This window comes from Bidens hawaiensis, unplaced genomic scaffold (genome assembly GCF_021521415.1).
Source record: "Bidens hawaiensis isolate Kalapana, Puna unplaced genomic scaffold, B.hawaiensis_p1.1 tig00052408_1, whole genome shotgun sequence".
Classification (NCBI taxonomy): Eukaryota; Viridiplantae; Streptophyta; class Magnoliopsida; order Asterales; family Asteraceae; genus Bidens; species Bidens hawaiensis.
Window position 1 is genome coordinate 24,057 of NW_027499422.1, and position 11,908 is coordinate 35,964.

General features: G+C 33.3%; 1 protein-coding gene across 1 annotated transcript; it reads left to right on the forward strand.

Annotated features, from left to right (window-relative positions):
* Positions 1-1,263: 1,263 nt before the first annotated feature.
* LOC143599591 (SNARE-interacting protein KEULE-like) lies at positions 1,264-11,557 on the forward strand. Its single transcript, XM_077077504.1, has 21 exons — positions 1,264-1,363; positions 3,450-3,508; positions 3,590-3,671; positions 3,758-3,836; positions 4,617-4,667; positions 4,782-4,878; positions 4,957-4,989; positions 5,675-5,800; positions 5,964-6,158; positions 6,543-6,626; positions 6,748-6,846; positions 6,945-7,018; positions 7,824-7,920; positions 8,001-8,126; positions 8,744-8,839; positions 8,947-9,066; positions 9,541-9,618; positions 9,872-10,059; positions 10,173-10,263; positions 11,241-11,330; positions 11,438-11,557. The coding sequence occupies exons 1-21, from the start codon at positions 1,294-1,296 to the stop codon at positions 11,489-11,491; spliced, it is 1,989 nt and encodes a 662-aa protein (XP_076933619.1). The 5' UTR covers positions 1,264-1,293; the 3' UTR covers positions 11,492-11,557.
* The last annotated feature ends 351 nt before the right edge of the window (positions 11,558-11,908 follow it).

Here is an 11,908-nt window from a genome sequence, read left to right on the forward strand (position 1 = left end):
GCCATTTCTTGATCATACTTCCATCTTCCAAAAATACTAATTATGCGGCGATGCGAAGTGCAAAGTGCGCCATCAAAACGCCACACTACGCCCAAGTCCGTGTCCGTGCGCGTGCATGTTGGGTGCTTCGCACCCTCCGCTAGGACTATGGAGAGTGGTTAGCCACATTAAAACATTTCCATGGAATCTTGCTTCCTTATAAAGAGCTTCCATTTATTTGTTTGTTTCCATGTGAGATGAAAGTATTTTTTCCTTATTTATACTCATGTGAATGTTTCCACTTTCTTCCATCTCTCCATGTGGGATGGATTTTTCTTATTTCTTTAACATAAGAATACTTAATGTTTCTCATTTCATTTTTCCATGATTTATCTTAAGGATATTTTTAATCCCTCAACTTTCAAAGTTGACAACTTTAACCCAAAATAAATATGGGTTTTTCCTAGATGTTACAGAATCGGACGAAATCGGAGGTTATAGACCAAATCATACCTGAATCGGACAAAATTGGGCCCGAACTAGGGGAGTAGCCTCGTTTTTCCGACGAAATTTGTGGTGGTAGTCCTCCGTTGGTGGTTTAAAGTTGTGATTATGGTGATTGGCTGGCGGAGACGATGAAGGTTTGATGGTATTTGGGCAACAGTTGTGTAGTTTGACGATGGTGGTGGCTAGCGGTTATGGCCATTAGCCACCGGTTCTTTAAACCGGAACCTACAGCTCAGATTGGTGTTTAGGCTTGATGCCTATGGTCCTTTTAGCTTTTCTGATCATATTGGTATTTAGGCTTGGTGGTGGCGTTCTTGGTGTGGTGTTTGTGAATATTAGCAGTGGATTGTACTCTTGTAGATGGGATGAAGATGATGATACGGTGGTTAGGCATTTTTATTTTATAACTCTCTTTTATTTTATTGTTTAAGTTTTAATTTAAATTACTATTTTGCCCATCACACGGTAGGCACATGCTGCTACTTAACGGGGAATATGGATGGGCGTTAGTTAAAGGACAAAAACTAAATAAATATGTTGTGTAAAGGACACCAGTAAACATTTTAAAGAACCTGATCTGTAAATCAAGACAAAATTTTTATTTCTTTCTCTTTGAATGACGAACAAGTCAACCCAAAATTGACCTTGTTCACGCGTACGCCCCCTTTCATGACTCATTCATCTTCAAACCACCATCCAACAAATAATAATAATAATAATAATAATAATAATAATAATAATAATAATAATATCTTCAATCGATTCACGCACTGTGTAACAAACAATCAGCTAATTGAATCAACAATCATGTCGATATCGGATTCCGATACGTCTTCTCAAGGCGAATACAAAAACTTCCGTCAAATTACTCGTGATCGTGAGTTCGTTTTCGTATTTTAATTAATTATATGTATAATTTATCGTGTAGTTCGTATAGTTCATTGTATGAATTTGTATAGTACATCTAATTTTATGAAACCGTAGTCTATGCTTTTATTGCTTTATGTGTAGTTTCTATTTCATGTTCAGTTATTTGATCAGACGGATACACACACACACACATATGTATATAGAATTGAGTTAGATGAGGATTCAAATATGGAAACCTATAGTTTGTGGTGTTTGAATCCTGATTTGTTGCACTTACGGTTGTTAACGAGCTCGTTTTGACTTACGAGAGCTCGAGCTCCTTTTTTGAAGCTCGAGAGTTGTTATTTTAAGTTCGAGCTCGGCTCATTTATTATTTATTAGCTTATAGACATTTTTAAATTAATTGTGTATATTTTGAGAAAAAACTTAAACAAGCCTAAGCTCGGCTCGAGCTCAGTGTGTAGTGTGATTTAGTACATAAAAAGCTTAAAAATACATGAGGCTCATTAACTAAACTTGTTTTATTTGAGGCCTGGGCTCGGCTCGAGCTTGATCAGACTTGAGTTAGATGAGGCTCAAATTTTGAAACCCATAGTTTGTGAATCCTGATTAGTTAGGTTAGTTGCACTTAACGAGCTCAAGCACGGCTCGTTTTGACTCACGAGAGCTAGAGCTCTTTTTTTTAAGCTCAAGGTTGGCTCAAGAGTTGTTTTTCAAGCTAGAGCTTGGCTAGTATATTATTTATTAACTTATAGACATTTTTATTTATTTGTATATATTTTGAAAAAAACCTTAAACGATCCTAAGTTCGGCTCGAGCTTGTGTGCAGTAACTTAAACGAGCCAAAGCTCGGCTCGAGCTCAGTTGTGTAGTGTGAAATTAGTACATAAAAAGCTTAAAAATGCACAAGGCTCATTAAGCCTCAGCGAGTCTAAACGATAATTCCTATACACGGCTTGAGCTCGATAACTGACTTGCTTTATTTGAGGCTCGGGCTCAGCTCGAGCTCGATAATGCTCGACTTGTTTCGGGCTTTTTATCGTTCCGATCTCGAGTAGTTCGCGAGCGGCTCGGCTCATTGACACCTCTAGTTGCACTATTTTGTTATTCTTGTTTGCGTTTTTAAAATTGTATAATAATTCTGGTAGTTTATGCGCTAGGCCAACAAAGTTGGCGTAGAACTTGTGGTTTTGATTAGGTTAACATAGTTCTACTAGTGAATGACTGGTTTTTGGTTTTTGTTTGAATTGGTGTATGAAAAATTAAATTTAGTAAGTTAGTGCTTTTTTGGTTTGTTATGGCGATATAAGATGCTTTAACTTCAGTTGATCATTCTGGAACTAGCTATACGGGGATTTTTGATTAATGCGTTAAATTTGGAACAAAGAAGATTATTTATAACTTGAATGTGTGAATCATTCCAAACCGGGTTAGATTATGTTAAGTTAATAATAGAAGCTATAATTCACCAGACATACCAAGTTTTGACTGGGAATACTGGAAGAAGGGGATGCTTATTGCTTGAAATTTGTTATGTGAAGCACAATGAAAAGTTAGAAAAGAGGACGACAATGCAGTTTAGAAGGTTAAAAGCTCAGCCTGCTCAACCTTTGTGCGATTAAGAAATTGGAAATAGTAACTAAATTTTAGTGGTAACAGACGAGCTTGAACTTTTAGATGCTTAGAAGTTCATGATATGTATGGGCTGCTGGTTATGAGTTTTCAGTAGAATATAACAATCTTCGGAATTGATCACCAGACATTCATGATTCATATCAGTAATTTAGTATATCGCTTGTCTCTAAAATATTTGCTTCTTTTACCATTTTTACTTTTCGCTTTTTGAAAACCTATTTCCTATGTTATTGGAACATATGAAGAATAATAACATTCTATTCTTAGTTGGTGTTTGCATTCATTTTTAGGAATTTATAAGTCAATATATCCCAAACTTATCATGAGTTGGTTTTAAACATGCTTAATAATCAAATTCACTGCCTTTGTTTGATATCAGAGGCTATTGTATATTGGTTATGTGCAGATCTGATTTCAATACTAAATCAGTTAATTCAAGAATTACTTCTAACTTGCAGGATTACTGTATGAAATGCTGAGATCAGCAAAAAGACCGGATTCAAAATCAAATTGGAAGGTTTGCAACCTTGTACTAATTTGTGCTTTTTATTGTGAATTGACAGTTATCATATAATAAAAATGCTCTTATTGTGCTTAGGTACTGATAATGGATAAAGTGACTGTTAAAATAATGTCATGTTCATGCAAGATGGCAGACATAACAGATGAAGGAGTTTCATGTAAGACATAACTAAACCTGCTTCAAAATTTTTATATTCCTTGTTCTTGATATTATGTTTTAACTTTGTTATTTATTTATTTGCAGTGGTGGAAGATATAAACAAAAGAAGACAACCACTGCCCACTATGGATGCAGTGTACTACATCCAGCCAACGAAAGAGAAGTAATTGAATTCTCAATCTTTTACATACAATATGTAATTTGAGTTTTACTTGCAAAACGGACAGTTATTATTAAGCTTGTAAACGAACCAAATGAACACAAATGAGGCATGTTCGTGTTTGCTAATTTAACTTTAAACGAACAAACAGTCAGACACAAACAGTTAACCGAACAGGGTTTTTCTTGTTCGTGTTCACACTTCACACGTTATGAAATGAACGTATTCGTGTTCGTTCGTTAATAGCATACGCGAACGGTGCACAAACGTAAACGAACATAACTGAACATAGATGAATGAACATAACTGACCGAACACCAATTACTGGTAGACATGAGCACCCGTCTTCTGGGCCTAAAATACACGTAAAACTAGACTAAGTTGTGACAGGTGATATTTTAATTTCATAAAATTAAGACTAAATTGTAATGAGTCCAAAAAAATATTAAATGAATATATTAGCGAACGAACTTAAACAGACGTAAACTAATAAACATAAATTAATGTAAACGAACGAATCTAAACGAATTTAAATGAACGAAGTAATCGAATGTTCACGAACATAAATGAACGAACAAGAAGTGTGTTCATGTCCATTAATTTAACTACATAAACAAAAAGCTATGTTCATGTTCGCTCATTTAATAAATAACGAACGTAAATGAACTTCCTACTGAATGGTTCACTGGACGTGTGGTTCATTTACAAGCCTAGTAATTAAATCATCTTCATTGACAGATATATTATTATAATGTTTATTAACATGAGTTTATTATACTGCAGTGTCCGTATTCTCTTATCTGACATGGCTGGGAGAACACCTCTTTATAGAGAGTATGTGAGATATGAAACACCTTTTTTAATGTTTCTGTTTTTTATGCATCTCGTCATGGAAATATGGTATTTAGATCTTGTGGTTATTTTATATTTGTTTTCTTTCTTTCTCAGTGCCTACTTCTTCTTTAGTTCTTCAGTCCCAAAAGAATTAGTTAATCACATCAAAAAGGAGCCAAGTATAAAATCTCGTTTACGTGCTATGAAAGAGGTTTTAGTTCATCCTTTTTATCTTTCTTTTTGTAATATAATGTATTATATTGTATTTACTTTGGAGGGGAATTTGCAGATGAACTTGGAGTATTTCGCTGTTGATAGCCAGGTAACACATTCTGCTAGGCCTGTAAACGACGTTCACAAACCGTTCGGTGGGAAGTTCATTTATTTAATAAATGAACGAACATGAACAAATAATTTGTTCATTTAGTTAAATGAGCTTACACAAAGACATCTCCTTCGCTCATTTGTGTTCGATTACGTTCATTTATGTTCGTTAGCTTATGTTTGTTATAAGTTCATTTATTTACATAGTCATCTAAATTTTTTAGGCCCGTTACAATTTAGTCTAGTTTTTAGTAAATTTTTAGGCCCATCATATAACTGTTCATGTTAAGTTTTAATTGGTGTTCGCTTAGTTATATTCGTTCGTGAACTGTTTTATATTAATATATTATTAATGAACATAAACAAAGACGGACACGCTCACTTCCTTAATGAATGAAGATGAACAAGAAAACCTCGCTCGTGTTTGATTGTTTGTTCAGTTAAAGTTAAATCGTTCGGTTCGTTTACAGGCCTACATACTGCTAAACCAAAAATATCTCTAGTTACTTGATTATATGCACCCCTATTCGTGCATGGTGCTTGTTATAAACTTATAGTTACAATACCTAAGAATTTGAAACCAAGTGGTTGGTTCAAACTTAAAACAAAACTATTGTTATTATTATAAGTTATAAACTAATAATACTACTTTTTGATTTTGACTAGCTATTTTTTTACAACAGTGTTTTATAACTGAGAACACAATGGCTTTGGAAGAACTTTACGGGAATGAACAAATGACCCGAAAAGGAAATGAATATTTAAACGTGATGGCCAACCGTATAGCAACCGTCTTTGCTTCATTATTGGTATATTATCTTCCTTTTCTAAATTTATTACTAAAAACAACCTCTCTATCCCTCTGGGATAGAGGTACGGTTTGCCTACATCCCATCCTCCCCAGACCCTACTAATAGCATTGCTATTGGTGGGTTTTCTATTGATTGATTGATTGATATTAACGCTTTTCAGGAGTTTCCGTTTGTACGTTACCGTGCAGCCAAATCCCTTGATCCAACCACGATGACCACAATTTGTGATTTGATCCCTACAAAACTTGCTGCTGCTGTTTGGGATTGTCTTATGAAGTATAAATCTTTAAAGAACTTTAATTTCCCTCAAACAGAAACATGTGATTTGCTCATCTTGGATAGATCAATAGACCAGGTATTCTGTTGACCGACTTTGACATGTTGACTATTAGTTGTTAATCTTTGACCTTGAGTTAGTCCGTTTCAACTAACTCATGTTAGTTACTTGTGTGTACTTAGCTTATATATAGGAGTTGACATGTATTAGTGTGTTGACCGACTTTGACGTATGTTGACTATGAATTGTTAGTCTTTGGCATTGAGTTAGCTAGTTAGTTCATTCCAACTAACTCATGTTAGTTACTTGTATGTACTGAGTTAAGTCTCATTTGTATCATTTTAACAAAAACACAATTAATGGAGATCAATTGACCAGGTTTATACATCTTTTATATTAATAATAGAATATAGATTATGATTTATTATTGTATCTTATTGTTTTTATTTTATCTTCTTCTAGATTGCTCCTATCATTCATGAATGGACATATGATGCTATGTGTCATGATTTACTTAATATGGACGGAAATAAATATGTTCATGAGGTTAGTCTATGGTTTCTGGGCATAAATTGTTCATCAAGACGTGTCTTCCTTTTGCTATTATTTATATTATTATTATTATTACTATTATTATTTTTATACATCAAGTAATTATATTATTTAGGTTGCAAACAAAACAGGTGGCCGTCCTGAAAAGAAAGAGGTCCTTTTAGAAGATCATGATCCCGTGTGGGTAGAGATCCGTCATTCACATATAGCAGATGTATGTCTCATTGGGCTTTCTTATTATTACATTTTTAATTTTTGTAACGAATACGTGTAAATGTTTTTTATTTTATTTTTTTAATCTTGCCCTGTTAGGCTGGTGAACGGTTGCATAACAAGATGACGAGCTTTATGTCAAAGAATAAAGCTGCACAGATGCATGGTTCAAGGTCTGTTTAATAAGGTTTTTATTTCTGTGAAAATTCTAAATACACAGGTATGTTTGTTTTATTTTTTTTTCTCAAAATACCAAATTTCCAATATTTATTTTATTGAAAACGTTGGTGTATTCAAAATAAAGTATTTTTTGTAGGCATGTAGACAAATTGAACTAACACGAACAGAGCATGCTCGTGTTCGTTCATTTAACTTCAATCGAACAAACGATTGAACACAAACAATTAAATGAATGAGGTTTTTATGTTCATGTTCATCTGCTAAGAAAAGGAGTGTTTCGTGTACTTTCATTAATAATATAAACAAATGGTTCATGAATGTAAACGAACAAACATAGCTGAATATAGATGAATGGAAATTTGTTGGGCCTAAAATTTATTAAAACTAGACTATACTGTAACAAATTTGGATGACTGTAAATAAATGAACTTAAACAGACGTAAAGTAACGAACATAAATGAACGTAAAGGAACGAAGATAAACAAACATAAATGAGTGAACATAAACAAACGTTCATGAACATAAATGAGCAAATGAGACATGTGTTCTTGTTCGTTCGTTTATTAAATAAACGAACTTACCACCAAACGGTTTACGAACAGTTCACTGAACGTTCAGTTCGTTTACACTGTACAAGTCTAAAATTTTTTGATATCCTAACGACTTTCACACGTGCTTTGATAGGTCAGATTGCAGATATACATGTACAAAATTCCCACCGCATCGCACGGGACAACTCCAACTAGTTTAATTACAAATCATAAATATTTGATTACAATTTTTTTTAACTCTTTTCAGAGGTGATGGTGAGTTGTCCACACGAGACTTGCAAAAGATGGTTCAAGCATTGCCACAATATAGTGAACAAGTGGACAAGCTATCCCTCCATGTTGAGGTATGTTGACAACGTGTTAGACTTATGGTTGAAATGATGTAATGTAAATATTTAATTGTGTATGGATATGATTGACACAGATTGCTGAAAAGATCAACAAGATTATTAGGGAGTCGGGGCTTAAAGAAGTGGGACAGTTAGAACAAGATCTTGTTTTTGGAGATGCGGGAACTAAGGAGGTCATCAACTTCCTTAGAACAAAACCGGTCAGTAGTAATTTATGAATGTTATCTAGTTAAATTAAAAACACAAATATCTAGGCGTGTAAACAAACCGAATGTTCAGTGAACATTTGGCGAGAAGTTCGTTTATGTTCGTTTATTTAGTAGATGAACGAGTTCTTTAGTTAAATGTACATTCATGAACACATGTCTCGTTTGTTCATTTAAATCCTTTTATGTTCGTTTGTTTATGCTCTCTAATTTATGATTGTTTAAGTTTGTTTGTTTTTATTCGTTTTTATATCTGTTTAAATTTTTAGGTTCATTACAATTTAGTCTAGTTTTATGGACTTAAAATATTATTCATTACAATTTAGTCTAGTTTTATAAAACTTTTTAGTCCCAGCAGTTTGATATTCACGTTTAGTTTTAATTGGTTTACATTCAATTATGCTCGTTCATCTATGTTCATTTATGTTTGTTCCCTTACGTTCATTAGCTGTTTGTTTATACTGTTAACTAACAAACATGAACAAACACAAACAAGAACACCTTGTTTGCTTAAGTGTTCGATTGTTAACGAATGGACATGAAATGCCCCAGTAGGTAAGCCTAGTCATCATCAATGGTATTAAGCACATTATATATGTTTCTTCATGTAGGATGCTCCACGTGAAAGTAAATTACGATTATTAATGATCTATGCTGCCACTCATCCGAATAAATTTGAGAGTGACAAACTTGCAAAGTTAATCGAGGTAATACATAAGGGTTTATAAATGCCTTATCAATCTTGTAAATTATATGCATTTTGGAGCTTATATATTTTGTTTTTGTTTTTGTTTTTTTCATGTATGTTTTCTAGTTAGCTGGACTTCCAGATGATGATAGAAGTGCTGTGTACAATATGAGATTTCTCGAGGGTTCATCAGATTCTAAAAAGAGCTCACTCGCTGCCTTCTCTTTAAAATTTGATGCTCACAAGGTATAATAATTATAACAATATATTAATATGCATAGTAGAGGTGAGCATGAAACCGAAAGTACCGATCCATAGCCCAAAAAACGAACCAAAATAACCAAACCCAAACAAAAACTGAATGTTTGCTTTCGGTTTTGCATGTAGTTAAAACTGAAAAAAAACCGAACCAAATCTATAAATTTCATATTTAATTTTTAATTTCAAGTAATTTATAAGAATTTAAAAATAGTTTTACCAAAATATTTTGGCCCGAATATATAATAATCATTTAATTATTAGTAACAAAAAGATTTAGGCCAAAATTCATTACTTTGGGCAACTTTTGTTTTGGTTAAAAATTTTTCAAGCCCAAATGGTAAAATTCGAAACCAAACAGTTTTCAAAAACTCAAAAACCGAATTTGTGGCTTATGATTCAGTTTAAGCCCAAACCCGACACATACACACCCCTAAACGCAGTTCCATGTTATTATTTCAGAAGAAGCATGGGTTAAGAAAAGATCGTGCTGGTGAAGAATCAACTTGGCAGTTATCGCGGTTTTATCCTATGATTGAGGTATAAGTTCTTTTATTCATTTTCAACCATATAAGAGATCCAACTAAAATTACACATTTTGTTCTTTAGTTGCAAGGGCAAAATGGTTATTTAAAAAAAAAAACTAATCCGAAAAATTTAACATATCAAAGACGTTTTCCGTACTTATTGAAGTTAAAAGGACACGATCTGCAAGTTACTTGATAGTTTATACATAAAGTACAAAACTGTAATTTAACAAATCCGTATCTAACCATCACACATCATATTTCAGGACCTAATTGAAAAGCTAACCAAAAATGAACTCCCAAAGAATGATTACCCTTGTATGAATGATCCAAGTCCCACTTTTCATGGGAGATCACAGTCTGAGTCCGCACCACCTCCACCCGCTCATTCAATAAGATCCAGACGAACCGCAACGTGGGCCCGCCCTCGAGATTCTGAAGACGGGTATTCAAGGTCTCACCTTAGTATTATTATTATTTCATAAGAACTAGCAGCCTCATAGTTATTTAATAAAGCTATAAAAGATATAAAGTAAAACATGAGTTTTTTCTTTGTCTTTGTTGTAGTGATTCCATTCTTCGTCACACGTCTAGTGATTTTAAGAAAATGGGTCGACGCGTTTTTGTATTTATAGTTGGTGGCGCAACTAGATCAGAGGTAATACAAGTTTTTCTAGTTTTTAAGAATTGTCAATTTTATAATAAACACAAAACAATAATAATGATAATAATTAGGGGTGCAAACGAGCCGAGCTGCTCGTGAGCTACTCGAGATCGGCTCGTTTAAAAGCTCGATCGAGCCGAGCCCGAGCCTAAAAGTAAGCTCGTTTAATAAACAAGCCCGAGCCCGAGCTTGACTTATCGAGCTCGAGCCGGCTCGTGAGCCTAAACGAGCCTGTTATTTATATAATTTTTTAAAATATATATTTAATAACTATTAGTTTATATATTTATATGTTATGAAAAAATAAATTAAAATAACCAAAAAATATATATTACTTTATACATAAAATTATAATAGAAAAAAAATATATAAAAATAGTTATAATTATCTAAAAAGTAATTGATAAATAGTAAACAAGCCGAGCCCGAGCTTCAAAGTCTACTCACGAGCGGAGCTCGAGCTCTTTGTAAGTTAAACGATCCGAGCTCGAGCCTAGTCGAGCTTGGGCTCGGCTCGTTTGCCCCCCTAAATTAATAATAATAATAACAACAATAAAAGTTAATTACAAGGATGGTCCTTGAGGTATGCCCATATTGCAAGCATGGTACTTAACTTTGAGTGATTACATTTATGGTCCTCAATAGTTTGAAAGCGTAACACAGATTGTCCTTGAAACGGATGGGGTGTTAGTATCTCCTCCGGTTTAGTGCATATGAAATGACTAAATCACCCTAATGATTTAAAAAGACCCTAAAGAGTAATTTTGTCATTTCACACGGACTTAACTGAAAAACTAACTCCGATCCATTTCAAGGACCATCTGTGCTACGCTTTCAAACTATTCAGAACCATAGATGTAATTTATCAAAGTTGAAGACCATACTTGTAATGTGGGTATACCACAAAGACCATCTGTGTAATTAACCTCAGTAATAATAAAGTAAAGCTTACATTAAACCCTGTCATTTCAGCTACGAGTTTGTCACAAGTTAACGGATAAATTGAACAGAGAAATCGTTCTAGGTTCATCTAGTCTTGAAGATCCTCCACAGTTCATAACGGTCAGTAACTTCCATATATGCAAATTAAAGCGTAGATGGATTTAAAAAATGCTTCCAAAATATTATTTTGTTTGTTTGATGACATGTGTTTTATGTTATATTTGCAGAAAATGAAGTTGCTGACTTCAAATGAAATCTCATTAGATGATCTTGAAATTTAGGGATGAATTTGCGGTCGTTGCGTTGTTTTCGGTTTGTAATCATATATGTATGTATATCAGTTTTGTTCCCTGCTCTTGGGAAACTGATGTTAAACCATTCATTTGGTTCCCTCCAAACAACTTTAAAAAAATCTTGTATATTTTATAAAAACTGTTGTATATTTTGTTTTGCTTTTCAAAACTGATTGAACCTAGTCTAGTAATGAAAAGTAATTTTTTGTGTGACTGTATTTGCTTATTTATTTAGGGCATTCATACGACCAAATTTCCCGAAGAGGTCACTCATGCTCTAATAAAGTAATAATCTATGTGAAAATAGAAAATAAAACTATACTTATAAAAGAAATAAAATCATCATATATAACCAAATTATGAAATTTATTTATTACTTGATGACATATTTTTTTCACTACTAAT

Bases quoted from the DNA above. Each gene is read 5' to 3' on its own strand.
- LOC143599591 (XM_077077504.1), top strand. From the start codon at position 1,294: ATGTCGATATCGGATTCCGATACGTCTTCTCAAGGCGAATACAAAAAC. The intron at 6,847-6,944 runs GTATGTCTCATT...TTGCCCTGTTAG, and splicing joins GTCATTCACATATAGCAGAT to GCTGGTGAACGGTTGCATAA. The intron at 7,019-7,823 runs GTCTGTTTAATA...AACTCTTTTCAG, and splicing joins GCACAGATGCATGGTTCAAG to AGGTGATGGTGAGTTGTCCA.